This window comes from Chionomys nivalis, chromosome 13 (genome assembly GCF_950005125.1).
Source record: "Chionomys nivalis chromosome 13, mChiNiv1.1, whole genome shotgun sequence".
Lineage (NCBI taxonomy): Eukaryota > Metazoa > Chordata > Mammalia > Rodentia > Cricetidae > Chionomys > Chionomys nivalis.
Window position 1 is genome coordinate 35,578,539 of NC_080098.1, and position 18,858 is coordinate 35,597,396.

At 39.0% G+C, this 18,858-nt stretch overlaps 1 protein-coding gene across 4 annotated transcripts in view; it reads left to right on the plus strand.

Annotated features, from left to right (window-relative positions):
- The window catches only part of Arid4b (AT-rich interaction domain 4B), a 123,221-nt gene extending 104,602 nt beyond the window's left edge, over window positions 1-18,619 (plus strand). For all 4 annotated transcript variants that reach the window (XM_057787340.1, XM_057787339.1, XM_057787342.1 and 1 more), the window contains 6 exons: window positions 843-1,041; window positions 3,246-4,454; window positions 7,920-8,033; window positions 10,158-10,373; window positions 11,784-11,930; window positions 16,848-18,619. In XM_057787340.1, the coding sequence (XP_057643323.1) occupies window positions 843-1,041; window positions 3,246-4,454; window positions 7,920-8,033; window positions 10,158-10,373; window positions 11,784-11,930; window positions 16,848-16,975 (2,013 nt within the window). In that variant the 3' untranslated portion in view covers window positions 16,976-18,619. The remainder of the gene's footprint in view (window positions 1-842; window positions 1,042-3,245; window positions 4,455-7,919; window positions 8,034-10,157; window positions 10,374-11,783; window positions 11,931-16,847) is intronic.
- The last annotated feature ends 239 nt before the right edge of the window (window positions 18,620-18,858 follow it).

Sequence of the window (18,858 nt, forward strand, 5' to 3'; positions counted from 1 at the left end):
CAGAGTCACCCTGAGAACCCATTGAAACAGGCAGTCTGGTTTCATCCTTACCATTTTGATTCATCTTGTTTCTAGGGGTCTGCTTTTCTAGCAAATTCTCAGAAATAGCTGGCCAAGGACCTCACTTGGAGAACAGCTGCTATCTGAAATTAACTGTTACATGTAAGGGAGTATTTCTCCTATGCACTGTCCTTTGGAGACTTGTGAAATAATCACTCACATTTATAGTCTGTCTTTGTAATAGGACTTAAAATTGTTGTTGCGAAGTCACACTTTGGAGAGTCTAAATTGCAGACAAACAGAAAACATAACTTATAGGAAATACCTTCTTCTTGACTCATCTGTTTGTTAGGAGTGTGAGAAAGTATCAGCCTTTGAGTAAGGTAGGAAGGCTGTCTCTGCTCTCACTTCACAGCAAGTCAATGTGTGTGATTCCTCCTGTACATTTCAGAGTACAGAACATGACCCTTCCCAATCTGTACTTTACAGTGAGAATGTTCAATTTAATATAAGACTGTTGAAATTGTGATTTGAATCTGATTTAATTTTTAAGAATTTATAGCAGCAGTTATTAGCAATACTTATTTGCTAGTCTTAATCACCTCTCCGGTTTGATCTGTACTTAAGTTGTAAATACAGAACAATTTTTTTCATCTCAGTGTTTCCATGAACAGCCTAAAAAAGAATCAAACTTGGTATTTTAAAGTATTTTTTTCTGGTATTCTTTGTTGGTTAAATATTTAATAACATTCTTTGATGTTTCTTTAAAATATGATTAATATTCTTGTAAGTTGTTCATAATAAATTATAGCTAACATCTAATGCTTTATTTCTTAATCTAGAATAAACTAGACAAAGAAAAAGACAAAGATGAAAAATACTCTCCTAAGAATTGTAAACTTCGACGCTTGTCAAAACCGCCATTCCAGTCAAACCCATCTCCTGAGATGGTTTCAAAACTAGATCTTGCTGATACCAAAAACTCTGATACAGCTCATATTAAATCTATAGAAATTACTTCCATTCTTAATGGACTACAAGGTAAACAAAACTGTTGCATGCAAGTATTTGATTTTAATTTCTATAAATGTTTAAATTTTTCTGAGTATAGTAGTACATTACTATAATTCCGGTACTCTAAAAGCTGAGACAGGAGGATTGAGTGTTGAGGCTAACCTGAGCAATATATCAAGAGTCTGTCTCAAAAAATCCACCTATCCCCTCTCCCACCACCCCAAAAAAATTTCCAAAAGTTAAATTCTATAAAAGTAGCTCTGTGACTTTAGGTTAGTTTTTTTTTTTTGAAACCAGAATTTGTGTGTGTTAGTTGAGCACCTTCAGTGTAGGTTTCTCTAGTTCTTGTCAAACACTATCCTTCATGTTGCTGTCTATTAAAATGATAAAGCAATTCTGAAAGTTATTTGTGAAGAGCTCATTTGCATATTTGTTTGATCTTTCTATGATGCTGTTATGGTTAGCACACCTGGTTATGTGAAGTAAGTAATAAGCAGAGAACTGGACTGGAGAGTTGTCTCTAGTTAAGAGCATGCGTTGCCCTTGCATAGGACCTCAGTTTAACTTCCAGCACCCACATGGTGCCTTATAACCATCTAACTCCAGAATGAAGGGTATCTGACACCCTCTTGAAATCCATGGGCATCAGGCATACATTTGGTATACACACATACATGCAGGCTAAACATTTATCCACACAAAATAAAAATAAATAAATTCTATTTAAAAAGCATTGAAGAATTGGAGATTATTAAATCTGGAATGAAAATGGATTGGAGCAGGAATCTGATCTACAAAATAAATTAATTCCTTTCCCTGAAATTTTAAACTGCTCATAACTTGAGAATTTGGTTTTATTTATTTTGACTATATTAGAAATTAGATTTTTCTCCCTTATTTCAGAAGACTATATACGGATTCATTATATAAATATGCTGCTATATAATATTCTAAAGTTTGTTTTAAAAGTTTTCTAATGTGTCTGACATGTAGACTACTATATGAAAAAATTATGTAGCTTAAAGAACAAGAATTGGACACTTCAGTCATGAGCAGGTAACAGTTGGATATAATGTTAAAGAAGATATTGTTTACTTTAAAAAATAATATTGAACATTTAATGTAGGCCTCAGTTTGTGAGAAAACTTAGATTGAGGCTGTCTTTAATGCTGTTTGGGCCAAGTGTGGTGTATACCTTTAATCCCAGTACTCAGGAGGCAAAGGCAGTCAGATCTCTTGAGTTCAAAGCCAGCCTGGTCTACATAGTGAGTTCCTGACTAGCCAGTGCTACATAGAAAGACTCTGAGCATGCTCTTTAGGTCATACTCTGATTTCAGACCCTGCTTCACTGAGAGGAAGATTCATGATAATAATACGTTCTTTGGAGAGGTAGGTCATTCTAGAATGATTGACTGGCTGTATGAACTCTTCTCTAGTAAAGGTTTTGGGTTTTTTCTTTTAAAATGAGGCTGCCCTTGTCCTGAATTCTCATTAAAATATATATATATATATATTTTTTAAGATTTATTTTATGTGTATGTTTGTTTTGCCTGCATGTATGTATTTATACCAAGTGCTTGGTGCCCACAGAAGTCAGAACATGGGTTGGATTTCTTGGACTTGGAGTTATAGATGGGTATAAGCCACCATGTGGATGCTGGGGACTTAAGTCCTTTGCAAAAGCAGCAAACAATCTCAGTTGCTGAGCTGTCTCTGCAGCCCTCCATATTCTCATTTTGATAACAGTGTTTTCTAGTACTTTAAGAACAAGTACAGGAAAGGGGCAAATTTCTCTAAAATTTTCTGTAGATTTATTCACTTGGAAAAGTTTTTATTCTTGTTACAGTTGTGTGTTTTAGTCTATTTTCCACCAGTTTAACAGTGCTACAGCCTGAATAACTCAAAAGGAAAAGACAAGAACTTTTATTTCTTTCCATTGAGGGCATGGAGCAGCTCTCTGTGGTGAAGGCATCACAGCAGTGGTAGCTCATGCAGTAGTTAATTCACTCCTGTGAAAAGGACATCTGTCTATTTATGATTTAGTCACTTCTTAAAGTTTCTACTTGCCAGTACTGTCATAGTGTCTAATTGCAGCTTTAGTTTTGAAGAAGACATTTAAATCACAGCACCTAGGACAGACGATTTTCTTTCCATTTTTGTTTGTTTGAGGCAGACATAAACAATCAATAGTCTTACTAGGCTTATTACCCCTCACCTGTCTTATTTTTTAGCTTCTGAGAGTTCTGGTGAAGAAAGTGAGCAGGAGGATGAGAGGGGTGCTCAAGACGTAGACGGCAGTGGCAAAGATGAATCAAAGGTGGACCATTTGACCCACACCAGAAATGAGCTGATTTCAAAAGAGGAACAGAGTAGTCCGTCTTTGCTAGAAGAAAACAAAGTCCATACAGATTTGCCAATAGCCAAAACAAAATCTCCAGAAAGATTAAGAAAAGATGTCGAAGGAATATCAGAAGATACTGATTTTGAAGAAGAAGATGAAATCACAAAAAAGAGAAAGGATGTTAAGAAAGACACAACAGATAAATCTTTAAAGCCACAAATAAAACGAGGAAAAAGACGGTATTGCAATACAGAAGAATGTTTGCAAACTGGATCCCCTGGTAAGAAGGAAGACAGAAGCAAGAGCAAAGAGCCACTTTGCACAGAAAATAGTAGTAACAGCTCCTCAGATGAAGATGAAGAGGAAAAGTCCAAAGCAAAGATGACACCAACCAAGAAATATAATGGCTTGGAGGAAAAGAGAAAATCTCTACGGACAACTAGTTTCTATTCTGGATTTTCAGAAGTAGCAGAAAAAAGGATAAAACTTCTAAATAACTCTGATGAGAGACTTCAGAACAGCAGGGCTAAAGATAGAAAAGACGTCTGGTCAAGTATTCAGGGGCAGTGGCCCAAGAAAACATTAAAGGAGCTTTTTTCTGATTCTGACACTGAGGCTGCAGCTTCTCCTCCCCATCCTCCCCCAGATGAGGGGACAGTAGAGGAGTCACTGCAGACTGTGGCGGAGGAGGAGAGTTGTTCACCCACTGTAGAGCTAGAGAAACCACTCCCAACCAGCGTTGACAATAAGTCAGTTGAAGAAAAACCCCTAGAGGTTAGTGACAGAAAAACAGAATTTCCGAGCAGTGGCAGTAATTCAGTGCTTAATACCCCACCTACCACACCGGAGTCGCCTTCATCGGTCACTGTGACAGAAGCTAGTCAGCAACAGACTTGTGTCACAGCGTCAGAGCCCCTGGCTCCAAACCAGGAGGAGGTTCGAAGCATCAAGAGTGAAACGGACAGCACAATCGAAGTGGACAGTGTTGTGGGGGAGCTCCAAGACCTGCAGTCGGAGGGAAATAGCTCACCAGCAGGCTTCGATGCGAGCGCGAGCTCCAGCAGTAGCAATCAGCCAGAACCAGAGCACCCAGAAAAAGGTGAGGCCCAAAAGGACTTGCTGACCACTTGTAGGGTTTTCCCCTTAATGCCTTGGCAGTTGCCCTGTGTCTTTAATGTGAGGTAGTTAAACTGGTGTGCTTGTATGACTACAGTGAAATCCTCAGTAGGAAGGTAAATTTAAATACTGATAATGGGATGCATTTGAGAGCCTTTAATATCCTTTTCCTGAACCGCCCATGACTTTTCAAGTAGGTTTTAAACCACATGCTACAGCTTGCATGTCGGCCCAGAGCTGAAGTTAATGAAATTCATTCTGCATGTTGATTGATATGAGTCACCTAACTGTATTTCTGTAACACTGTGTTTGCAGTTATAACGTGCCATCTTTCACAAACATTTTGATTTGTTGACAGACCCCTCCACCCTTAAACAAATACTGTAAATAGGGGTTTGGAGCAACCAGCTGTCCAGGCACTGCTTCCCTCAGACAACCGTGTCAAACTGATTTGCAAGCCTGACTTACTTGTGTGAGTTTGTAAAGGAATTTGGTGCTTTATTAGATGTATAGCTTCCAAATTGAAGGGCCAGTGTGTATGTGAATAATATTCTACAGTAATTCTCTTGATTTTCCGCGAATTGTTCAAAGTGGAAAAATCAAATTAGTACTTTATAAAAGTATTAGTGCCTCCTAATGGTACCTAATACTTGTACTCTGCCATCGTTTTTCTCATAAACTGCTTTGATTAGGTGCCTTAAATCAGTACACTCAAAACCAACACTTGGTTTTGAAATGCACATACCCAAGTGTAAAGATAGAGCACTGGAGGGTGTGTGTTTTCAGTATCCGAGGGTAGTGCAATAGTAATAATTCAAGGGTCTTAATTGACCATAAAGAGATACAGTAGCCTGTGCATGCTGTAATCCCAGCACTTGGGAGACTGAGGAAGGAGTCTCTAGTGTTCAAGGCAAGCCTGGGCTACAGAGTGAGTTCCTGGCCAGGGGTGCTGCTGAGGGAGAACCTTTCTCAACTAAATGAAAGATATTCAGTAAATCATTAGTAAAAAATAGAAGTTGTAGTTATTGGGGATTTACAGGTATAGCTGCTACTAGGATTACATCTATGTTATGCCAGTAAGTTATATTACCTATTTATGAACAAAGACATCTTCAAAGGGAAAGAAGGTCAGTTAGGCCTTCAACAGTATTGTATTATAATTCTAGTTCTTGAGAGATTTCCTCTTTGTGGTCTTTATTTCTTAAGAAAAGTAAAAACCAACCAGAAAGAGTTTGATATCTTCTCTACTGAGTCTCAGTCAGTGCTGCTCTTTTGAATATTATACTTGATTAGATTGGAAGTATGGAACTTGGAGCCAGGCAGTGGTGGCACACACCTTTAATTTCAGCGCTTAAGAGGCAGAGGCATGTGGATCTCAGAATTTGAGGTCAGGATGGTCTATAGAACAATTTCCAGGACAACTGGTGCTACACGGAGAAACCCTATCTTGAATCCTCCCCCTCCCTTGCCAAAAAAGAAAAAGGAAAAAAAAGAATTTGGACTGGCAAGAAGGTTCCGTGGGTAAAGGCATTTGTCACCAAGCCCGATGACTTGGATTGATCCCTAGAACCACTATGTTGAAAGAGTGAATCAACTCACAAAGGTGCTCCCCACCCCCATCCCCACTTTTCTTTTTAAAGTGCTGTGGCTGGACAGATAGCTTAGTAGTTCAGAGTGCATACTGCTTTTATAGAGGACCAGAGTTCAGTTTCCAGCACCCACATCAGGTTGTTTGCAACCTCCTGTAACTCCAGTTCCAGTGAACTTGACTCCCATCTTTTGGCTTTCCTGGGCACCTACACTCACAAACTTATAACCCACACATAGAACTAAAAATAAAATACATTTTATTTTAAAAAAGTATGAAACTCAAGGACATCTGGGATAAAACCGGACTTGCTGAACATAATGGACAATGAGGACTACTGAGAACTCAAGTACAATGGCAATGGGTTTTTGATCCTACTGCACGTACTGGCTTTGTGGGAGCCTAGGTAGTTTGGATGCTCACCTTACTAGACCTGGATGGAGGTGGGTGGTCCTTGGACTTCCCACAGGGCAGGGAACCCGGATTACTCTTAGAGATGATGAGGGAGGGGAACTTGTTGGGGGAGGGGGAGGGGGAGGGAAATGGGTGGTGGTGAGAAGGCAGAAATCTTTAATAAATAAATAAAAAAAAGTGCTTTATCAATCAAAGCACTATTCAGTCTTTTTTTTTGGAATTTATATCTCAATAAACTCTTAGATACCTATCATAAAACCTCATTTTAATTAATATATTTAGTAGCATGTGTGAAATTTCATTCAGTGAATAGCCTATTTACAGAAGTAAACCATATTTTGTAAACTGTAGATTAATTTCACCATTGGTGCCAGAAACGGCAAGAAGCACTTTTGCCTGGCATAGTTTTATTATAAGAACAATTTATATGATGTGTTATAGTGCTAGAAATTGGAAGCAAATGGCTATACCTCTTTAGTCTCTGGGTTTTAAAACAAAAACGTGAATTTAAGAAATTGTATATAATTCAAAAGACACAGAAGCATAACAAGGGCTGAAGACCTCACAAGTAGTGTACTGAAATTGTGCAGTTTGGAGTAGTGATGACTCTGTGAACCTGCAGCATTAGGGAAGTTCTTGTTGAAGATAAAGCACTTGAGCGAGTTCAAGAGAGGATTATTTGGGTTTATAATATTTGACAGGGCATTTCACACCAAAAACATGAGGTGTTTCTTAAAGACCATATTGCTGAATTTACAAGTTTTATGCATATTAGCTTGCCAATGCCCTAGAAGTAAATTCACATAAAACAAACATGAAATGCCAAAATATGTCTAGCTAATGTATTACAAAACACCATGTTTCAGGTCTGTAATTACAGCACTGGGAAGGTGGAGGCAAAAACCCGGAGTTCAAAGTAATTTTCAATGATACAGGAAGTTGGAGACCAGTCTAGACTATGTGACTTTCCTGTCACATCATTCAAAATTACATTACTTCGTTAGCATTTCCACTTGTAACAGAACCTTACTACTTTAGTTTTACTGAATCTTAACGAATTTCGCATACTCTTATGTTTGAGTTACTAGATCCATAAACTGCAATTCTGTGCTGACAGCATTTTCAATCTTGGTTTTCCTAAGAATGTACCTTGCCTTTCTGAAAGAAGCCCTTCATTTTTAAGGATGACAGTTAATTAAAATTTGGAAATATTTCTTATGATAATTTATATAAATCTTATAAAAATTTATAGTTCGGAGGTTGCTTTCTAAAATATGTAAGTAGTCTGCTATGGAATGTCTGATTCTGCTCTGTGTTAGTGGACTTGGGGGTGCAGGTCAGGTGTAGAGCAGTGGCCTAGCATCTGAAGCCCTAGGTTTAGTCCCACTCCTACCAAAATAAAAGTGAGATTCTATTTTGTATTACTTAATTTATTTCTCATCTCAGCCTGTACAGGTCAGAAAAGAGTGAAAGATGCTCAGAGAGGAGGAAGTTCATCAAAAAAGCAGAAGAGAAGCCATAAAGCTACCGTGGTGAACAACAAAAAGAAGGGGAAAGGCAGTAAGTAATTTGCTTTGAAGCTTCAAGATACAAAAATAATACTTGACCTTCCCCTGGTTAAAAGGTTATTTGGTTATGGGATAATTCTACATTTTGATTTTTTTTCTCATAATCTTAAAAAAAGTCACGGAGGCTGAACAGGTGGTATATGCCTATAATGCCAGTGTTTGGGAGGTAAAGGCAGAGGAATCAGGAGTTCAAGGTCATTCTGTGCTACATAGCCAGTTCAAACTCTGGACTACGTGTGACCCTACCTCAAACAACTAAAGTTTCACAGAAATTTTCTGATCGTGGGTAAAGTCTAGGATTGAGCAAATTGCTATTAATGGTGTTGGTTGCTGGTGAGTGATCATGTAGACATCATGGCTCAGTTACCTTCATGATCAGTGTCTACATGTACTCTGTGCACTTTTGCTACAAGGAAGTGGATTGTTTTATAATTCTTCAGAACAGCAGGCAAAGATAAGTGTCACAGGCACAATTTCAGTCTATGAAATTACACAACGGTCCCCGAACTATACTACTTGAAAGCAGTCCAAGCAATCCTTTTGCTGTGAGTGCTCTGTCTAAGACTAGCAGGGACTGTTCATTGGTCTGCAGAGAATATAATGCTTTGCTTCTTCCGAAGGCTGTGCATTTGATCTTTATTTATTATTATTTTTGTAGACAAAATAAGAAGTGGAAAATATGTAAAGAATTTTTTTTCAGGTGCCCCACACTGACCCCTGCTGCTCTTCCGAGACTCCTGCCACCTCCACTGCCTGACCTTTGCTAGCAGCGGCCTTGGCTGCACTGCAGTGCAGAAAAGGGTTACGCGGTCAGCTCCCCGAGCTTCTGCTGAGCCCATATGACTTCCAGGCGGTGAATATGGCATCCTTTGGGGCCCCGGGTAGCTGTGCTCAGCAAGGCCGTGTCAGGCAGGCTGAGACAGGCCACAGCACACAAAGGGCCAAGCCTTGGGTGGCTTAGCTAGGAGTTACTATAGTTCCAGAGCGGCAGTGGGGACTGGGGAAAGATCTGTTAAGATGCATGTATAGGAGTGGCAGAGGTTTACCCTCAGGGAATACTTTTGACACCTTTAGAGCCCCACTTGAGCTGCTAAAGAATCTGTCAATGTTTGTCAAATTGGTTTTAGAATAGCTAAAATATGTTTTTCTTACACTATAATGTATTTGTTTTCAAGATGTTACCATTTTAATATTTCCAGAAGGGCCCATCTTCTAAGAGTCAGTAAATTAATTCATTTAGAGCAGTTGATGGTAACTTTGATCATCTGACTTCAGTCCTGGTAAATTTACCATTAACCATTCTCTGAGCATGTTTTAGTGCAATCATTGTAACAGAAATCTAACGAGGTACTTTGTGTCTAGATAGATGACATGCACAGCTAAACAAACCATTTTCCTGTCATATAACAAGTGGTCAGGGATAAGTTCATCCATTCTAGGACTGAAGCTTAATTAGCAAGTTCTTGATGAACTCCAGAATATTTGGACCACAGAGAGAGTTGTGGTGAATGTTAGGCAACAAGCTGTTATGTATGAGGGAGATGAAGGAATTTGTTACCCGTGTCAGTGTAGTTTCCCAAGGAATCTTCAGTGATAGTGGGGATTATGCACTACTGTGGCAGCAGCATTGGTACATTTGTTGTGCACAAATAAAAGTCCTAAAGTGAAGACGTTCCTGCAAGAGATGCCATATTCCAACAGAGAAAAAAGCTCATTAGCTAGGGAAGAGACTGTGACCGAGTAAAGCATCTGTGGTATGGATATGTGAGGATCTAGACGCTCGCTTACTGTATTTCCTAGTGAAACAAGCAGAATGGAAGATCAGTGTAATGAGTTCATACCTATTGGCCTTTGTTTCCTTTGGCTGAGATATATTTGCAATTGCATGTGATTTTTCTAGGTTTTAATTTTCCAGTGCTGGGGGCTGAATGCAGGGACTTGCGCTTGCTAGTCAAGCATTATACAACTGAACTAAATCTTCCACACTGATTTTCTAGGTTTTCTAGGTAGATTGTTTACTATAGTAGAAAATTCAAGTGGTAATTTTAGAGTTATCCTCTTGAGTTGATGATAGATTGACCAACTTTTGTTTATTGATTGTTTCTTTCTTTTTCAGCAAACAGCAGTGACAGTGAAGACCTTTCAGCTGGTGAAAGTGTGACTAAGACTCAGGCAGCCAAGTCAGTCCCCACTGGAATGAAGTCCCACACTAGCAAATCTCCTGCAAGAATACAGTCTCCAGGAAAGTGTGGCAAGAATGGAGATAAAGACCCTGATCTCAAGGAGCCTAGTAACCGGCTTCCCAAGGTGTACAAGTGGAGTTTTCAGATGTGTAAGTGACATATATGGTCTAGGCTGTAGGTGTTTTGTCCTAGTTCCTCCTGATGCCAGTGCTAAAAAAAAAGAAGATACACTGAGCCTGAGAGACCTGACAGTGGCATAGTGTAGACCTTACTAAAAGCTAAAAGAAAATGTTAAGACTCTGACCAGCACTTAGTACATATGAGGTTGAGAATCTGCTTAGAAACAGTGTGGGGGTGCTGGAGAAGCTTTCCTGGTGAAGAGTTTGTACTGCTTTTCCAGGGGACAGCACCCACAGGTGGCTCACAACTGCCTGTAACTTGGGGCAGAGGTGGTGGTAGAGCACGGCTTCTGACACCTTTGGACCCTTTGGGCACCTGCACACATAGACCACACACATACACAATTAAAATAATGGTTAAAAATAATAAAAATATTTTTCTTATTTTTTAAAGAAAGAAATAGTATAGGAGCTGGGCATAGGGATATATACTGCAATCCCAGAGCACAGAAGCCTGAGACTGGAGGATTAAGAGTTTGAGAACATCTTGGATAACAAAATTGAGACCCTGTCTCCTTCCCTCCAAAATACAATTTTAACCTTTTTATGTCTTTGCATAATATCTATAAATATGAATTTGCTTTTGAGACAAGATCTTGCTATATAGCCTGTCTAGCCTGGCACTAGAGTGTAGATCAGATTGCTTTCAGACTTATGCAGTCCCCTTGCCTTAGTCACCTGAAGTCTGTAGTGTCAAGGTTGTACCACTGTACTGGGGGTTTTGTTGGCTGTTGTTTGAGATAGTCTGATTATGTAGCCTTGAGTGGTCTGTAACTGGTTATGTAGACCAGGCTGAATTTATAGAGATCCTCCTGCCTGTCTCCCAAGTGTTGGGATTAAAGGTGTGTTTTACCATGTCCTACACCAGATATAGTAAGCCTACATTGGCTAATTTTTAACTGATATACTATGGTGTTATGGTGTATGAGTAGAAAACTTAGCACAGCAAATAGTAGAGGGTACAGTGGCAAATGTATAGTTCTAGTATTTAGGAGGCAGAGACAGCAAGAGTGGGAGTATAGGTCAGCTTGGGCTACATAGCAAGACCCTGTCTGCCCCAAAGAAGAATTTTAACATAATGTGTAGATCATAAGGTCTCTTGGTTTGTACATGCTTGTTCAACAGATCCTGTGTTGTGCATTTCATTTGTGCCAGGTTATTGTAGTCAGAAGGCAGAAAGTAGAGTAATTTAGGAATCAGGTATTTTGATGTTTTTATTTTTTGTGCTTTATTTGGTATCACAGGTATGTACCATCACACCAAAAAACTATTTTCTTGTTGTTTCTGTCTTTGACCTTATTCTATAACCATATTGTTTTTTTGTTTTTTAATTAACCTTTACTTCCAAAGTACATATTAATGAATACTTTAAATTGACAGCGGATCTGGAAAATATGACAAGTGCCGAACGTATCTCAATTCTTCAAGAAAAATTGCAAGAAATCAGAAAGCATTATCTGTCATTAAAATCCGAAGTAGCTTCCATTGATAGGAGGAGAAAACGTTTAAAGAAGAAAGAGAGAGAAAGTAAGTACTTTTTCCTTAAATATAAGTCAGTTTATTATACTGCTGTTGTGGAAGGACTATGTATTTCTTTAGAAAAATTCTTCATTCTGTCAGCCTCATCTGATACAACATAGAGTGTCCACTTGCATGGCGCTCACAGTACACCCTCAGTCTGAAGAGAGGGCTGTTGGACCTTCACTGAATGGTAGATGGCTAGCTAGTGTCTTAACAGTAAGAAAGAGAGGCCAGGTCAGCTTGGGCTACATAGCAAGACTCTTCCCAAAAAAAGTAGTTTAGTGTAATGCATAGGTATAAGGTCTTTTGATTCGTACATGTTCCTTCACCAAAGCCCGTGTTGTACATTTCATTTGTGCCAGGTATTATTGTAGTAAACTTTTTATTTTTTTTAAATTTATTTATTTATTTATTAAAGATTTCTGCCTCCTCCCCGCCACCGCCTCCCATTTCCCTCCCCCTCTCCCAATAAAGTCCCCCTCCCTCATCAGCCCGAAGAGCAGTCAGGGTTCCCTGCCCTTTGGGAAGTCCAAGGACCACCCACCTCCATCCAGGTCTAGTAAGGTGAGCATCCAAACTGCCTAGGCTCCCACAAAGCCAGTACGTGCAGTAGGATCAAAACCCATTGCCATTGTTCTTGACTTCTCAGCAGTCCTCATTGTCCGCTATGTTCAGCGAGTCCGGTTTTATCCCATGCCTTTTTAGACCCAGTCCAGCTGGCCTTGGTGAGTTCCCGAAAGATCATCCCCATTGTCTCAGTATGTGGGTGCACCCCTCGCAGTTCTGAGTTCCTTGCTCGTGTTCTCTCTCCTTCTGCTCCTGATTTGGATCTTGGGATTTCAGTCCAGTGCTCCAGTGTGGGTCTCTGTCTCTGTCTCCTTTCATCACCTGATGAAGGTTAATATCCAGGAGGATGACTATATGTTTTTCTTTGGGTTCACCTTCTTATTTAACTTCTCTAGGATCACGAATTATAGGCTCAATGTTCTTTACTTACGACTAGAAACCAATTATGAGTGAGTACATCCCATGTTCCTCTTTTTGGGTCTGGCTTACCTCACTCAGGATAGTGTTTTCTATTTCCACCCATTTGCATGCAAAATTCAAGAAGTCATTGTTTTTTACTGCTGAGTAGTACTCTAATATGTATATATTCCATACTTTCTTCATCCATTCTTCCATTGAAGGGCATCTAGGTTGTTTCCAGGTTCTGGCTATTACAAACAATGCTGCTATGAACATAGTTGAGCATATACTTTTGTTGTATGATAGGGCATCTCTTGGGTATATTCCCAAGAGTGGTATTGCTGGGTCCAGGGGTAAGATGATCCCGAATTTCCTGAGAAACCGCCACATTGCTTTCCAAAGTGGTTGCACAAGTTTGCATTCCCACCAGCGATGGCTATCATTGGTGTTTTTGATTTTAGCCATTCTGACAGGTGTAAGATGGTATCTTAAAGTTGTCTTGATTTGCATTTCCCTGATCGCTAAGGAAGTTGAGCATGACCTTAAGTGTCTTTTGGCCATTTGAACTTCTGTTGAGAATTCTCTGTTCAGCTCAGTGCCCCATTTTATAATTGGGTTGATTAGTTTTTTACAGTCTAGTTTCTTGAGTTCTTTATATATTTTGGAGATCAGACCTTTGTTAGTTGCGAGGGTGGTAAATATCTTCTCCCAGTCAGTGGGTTGCCTTTTTGTTTTAGTGATAGTGTCCTTTGCTTTACAGAAGCTTCTCAGTCTCAGGAGGTCCCATTTATTCAATGTTGCCCTTAATGTCTGTGCTGCTGGGGTTATACGTAGGAAGTACTCTACAACACATGGGCACAGGAGACCACTTCCTATGTAGTAAACTTTTTAAAGAATACTTTGATATTCATACATCTTGCGGGCATAGTATGGTGTTTCAGTACATTCATCATACTCATGGAGTGATTACTTCAGGATATTTAGGTTGTCTGTCTTTACTTTGTTATAAAGACATTTGAAGTTTATCTTGTAGGTATTCTAAATCATATAGTACAGTATTGAAGTTTATCCTGTAGGTATTCTGAATATATAATACAGTATTGAAGTTTATCCTATAGATATTCTGAATCATATAGTACAGTATTGAAGTTTATCCTGTAGGTATCTGAATATATGGTACAGTATTGAAGTTTATCCTGTAGGTATCTGAATATATGGTACAGTATTGTTGACTGTCACCACTTTTCTGCGTGAGTACACTAGAATGTACTGTTCCCATCTGGTCTTGATGTTATGTCATTAACTAAACTAATCTCCATGCTTCTCTCCTCTACTTTCCTAGCCATTGTAAACACTGTCCTCCTTTCTACATAATGTGGTAGATTTGCTGATAACTTTTGAGGGGCCTCAATGTTGTTTTCTACAGTGGCAGTAGTTGACTTGACATTCCCTCCCAACAGTATAACAACTTTTCCCCCTCTTACTATTCGGGTTACTTTAGAATACAAATAGGACGTTTCTATTGAGACCTAAATGACAAGAAATGTGAGATATCAGACTCATTCTTGTTGCCATAACAAAATACCATGACAGAGTAGATAACAATAGAAAATTATTTTCCCACAGTACTGGAAGTTTAAAAAGTTAGCACCTTGTTTTTTCTCTTGAGGCCTGCCATGTTTGTGTGTAGATTGTCTTTGCTACATTCTTTCCTGTGTAAATGTCTATAGTGGATGTAGAGCTGTCTCTGAGTCTTCTTTTTTATAAGGATATCCATTGGATTATATTAGTGACCTATAGTTATGGCCTTTAATTATTTTCTATTGGCCATTTTGGCTACACCGTGGAGTTTGGGTGGCACATGATTTAGTTATACCAGAAATGGTTGGCAAATGTCCCTGAAATAGAACAGGATTGCTTAAATGTGACACTGTTGACATTTTGAGCCCGATCGTTTTTCCTGTAGATAGCTGTCCTCTACGCCATAGCAGCGTATCTACCATCCCACACGCCAGGGGTACAGCACAGTTAATGCTTCTAGACACTACCAGATACCCACAGGATGGAGTGGTAGACTAGCTCCAGATTAGGAACCACTGCTCTGAGGCGAGAGTGTACTCGGTTCCTTTCCATCTCTGAATGAAAACCATTGTGGTGTGAAAGAAATAGAGATTCTAGTCATATAAACACAGAGCAAGTCATGTGGGGCTGAGAAAGCTAGAGTGATGGGGTTGCAGTTTTATTCTGAGCAGAATAGAGAGCTATTTGAGATGTTAAACAGGGAAATGGCATGTTGGGTGGAAAGTAGACTCTAGGAGCAGCAGTGGAAGCAGGAGGTAAGAGAAGCCTGTCCTGCTAGTTGAGATAGTTAGCTTAGATTGACTTGAATCTGGATGCAATCAAGATATAAAGCAGTAAGTGTTGAATCAGCAACGTTGCTGATGTAAATTGTTAAAATGAAGGTGTATTTGTTTAACAAAATAGTACATTGTTAGAAACAATAAAAGCTTGGAAATGAAAGAAGTTATCGTTCGTAAATGAGTATAATACTATTTGAAAAGAAAAAGAAATAGAGTCGTATATGCTGATATGGGTGGAACATGGCCTTACACTATGTTGTTGGCACATATTGCACTTGAGAAGACAGCATTTGCAAATTCAAGGTCAGATTGCTGTACATCGTGAAGTTCAAGTTAGCCAGGACTATATAGGGAGACCCTGTCTCCTAATCTAAACCAAAGCAAAGGCAAGAGATAGGATACTATATGATACTGCACTATTTTGCACTTTACTTCCACTTGTGTGTGTTTGTGTGTGTAGGCTTCAGATACCTTATTTTTAAGACAATGTCTCTCATTGGCCTATGCCTTCTTCATAGGCTGGCCATCAAGCTCTGCTCTTTGCATAGGTTCTAGAGATGGGACTGACATTCTTATAACCACTTCAGTGATCGAGCTACCTCCCCAGCTTCTACTTGTATTTTAATAAGTGCTATTAAATCTGGGAAGGTTACATTCCCAGTTTAAGATTCTAGACATGAAATTCTTTTAGAACATGGGTTGTAGATGTTTGTCTCTGCAGAGATGGTGGCTGTTTGAAGATCACATTAGAAACTCTTCATCTCTGGTGGTTCAGGTTGGGAATCTTCCAGAGGCTCTAGGATGCAGAAATAGATGTGTATGGTTATGTATGTTCCATTGCAATTCTCTGTATAAAAGATTAGACCTATGGCAGTCATTTTCCATCTGGGGAATATGGACAACTAGGGACAGTAGAGGGAGCGCTTGGGCAAATGATAGAGCTCTAGTTGTACGATTTGCTTCTCCAACTTAGGCCCATGTATGGAACAAAAATTTGTTTTTACATTTTATGTGTGTGTGTACACATACATGTGTGCAGGTGTGTCATAATGTGCATCTAGAGGCCAGAGATCAACTTTTGGAAGTCCATTCTTGCCTTTCCATCGTATGGATCCCAGCAATCAAATTCACATTGGCCCAGATTTGGTGGCAGGTGCCTTCATCCGTGGAGCCATTTCAATGGATGAATTCTTTTTCAGACTTTTCCTGTTTCATTTAAAACTGTTAGGGTATTTGGTGAACAGTTATTCTTGCATATTCTGTAATGTGGGTACACAGCTCCTTTCTTCCCTCTCTCCTTGCTTCTTTTTCCTTTGCCAGGGCTGGGGAAACCAGTGGGCTTGTAACCCAGGCAAATACTTTGTCACTGAGCTGCACCACTGCACGCTGTGCTCTGTGCAGGATGTCTCTGTTGAGCACTAGCTAGCTACTTAAACGTGCCGGTGATCCCTTTCTTTATACTGTGGTGCTGCGAGCCTGAATGGCTCCTCTGAGGTGAATTTGGAGAGTATAGCAGAAATTTAGGCTAAGATGAGCATTTGCTTCTTCCCACTGTAGTCTGCCTTGTAGCCTCACATGTGCGCTTCCTTTTCCTCAGGTGCTGCCACGTCTTCCTCCTCCTCTTCCCCCTCGTCCAGCTCCATAACAGCTGCTGTCATGTTGACACTAGCTGAGCCGTCCATGTCCAGCGCGTCACAGAATGGAATGTCAGTTGAGTGCAGGTGACAGCAGGACTTGCTAGAGCACTTTGCACTTAATGGCTGTTGAGGGCCACATCTTTTTTTATACTGCACAGTGGCACACACACACACACACAAAATCAGACAAGCACTATTTTATATTTAAAAATTGTTTCTTGACAAGCTGACTTGGCACTTAAGTGCACTTTTTTATGAAGAAAAAGTACAACGAACTGCTTTTCCTCAAGCAATAATCGTTTCCACCTTGTCTGGGAATTGCGTGTCTGGTAACTTGAAGGCCTTCCACTGTGGCAGAGGAGGCTCTTCACTGCCTGTAGAGACAACACAGTAAGCAGAGAAAGGGTGGGCCAGAACATGTGAGATGACTTAACTGTATATCTATTCCCTTGTATTTTGTTAAAGCTGGAACATTTGATATTTTTCCATTCATTTATTAAAAAAATATGAACCTATTTTCATTTGTACAAGCTAATTGTTTTTTAAAGCAAGTCACCTCAGGGTGACTTTAATTGTATAAGTCAAGCACATGCAACAAATTCAAAACCTGCAGTTAACAGGATATTATTAGACATCAGTCCTGGTAACCAAATATTAAAGATTCTCTTTAAAAATGACTGAACATGTTTACAGGTTTGAATTAGGCTAAAAGGTCTGCAGTGGCTTTTCACGCCCTTCAAATTGAAATGGGACTACTGTACTTTGCCATTTTTCTATAAATCAGTATTTTTTTTTAATTTTGATATAATACATTGTGTGAAAAAAGAAAATGGCTAATAAACTGTATTAAATCTTAAACAATGTATAAAGATTGTACTTAGCCAGTTCAAAGTGTATATTTATTCATAATGAATTATAACAGTTATATTTTTGTGTTTTCTTGTAAATGTTTCTTTTCCCTTAAATACAGATGATTCATTTGTATTGCTTATTTTATTATGAGCTTACAACAAAAAGACTTCAGGAACAAACTGTTAGAATGGCTCAAGGTTGTTTATATGACCTGTTTCACAAAGATGGTTCTTATTTTAATTATAAATAGCTAATTGGGTAGTAAGCCTATACAATTAAATGCCTTGTATAAACTGCAAAATGAACGCCAAGTTGTTTTCACTTGTATTGACTTTATGTTGTATGATTCCAATCTGTTTGGCACTTGTATTTAATTCCCCACCTTTGTAAGACATTTGTATATTGCGGATGTGTTCATTGAAGCTATTTAAAACCTGGCACTGTTAATACACAGTACTTTACTGTACAGACTGTTTTACTGTTTTAATTGTGGTTCCGTGTGCTTTTTTTTGAATGAGGCTGGCATGTTTTATTTGTTTTCTGGCAATACATGTGAGAATCTTGAAGCGTTTTGTTGTAGATGCTAACGTGTCAGAATCCTTAATCTTTACATTCAACCTTTCTAAGAAAAGCATTTTCAGTCTTGTAATGTGTGCTTACAGTAACTAATTTTGTTGAAAAATGGTTTCAAGTTATTCAAATTTGTACAGACTGTAAAGATTTGTTGACAGCAAAATGTTGAAGAAAAAAAACTTATAGAATAAAACTATAAAGTATATATTAGGTTCTGCAAACATGAATTATGTAATATATTGTACAAATGTAAGCAAAGACTCTGAAATAAAATGCCATAGTTTGTGAATCCTTGATTTTGTTTGTAGAAGATTAAGTAATTTTAGTTTACTTTGCATATGATGACTGCTGAGAATGTGTACATGCAGCCTGTGTCATCACAAGGACTCACATTGATATCCAAAGGGGATTGTTCTGCTTTAAAACTTAAGTCCCTTAACAGAACTAGAGGTACCAAGTGTGCTTAGTATGTACTAGGCCTTGGTTTCGGTTCCCAGTATTGTACCAAACCAAACCCTAAATCAAAAAAAGGAAACAGCTAATGAG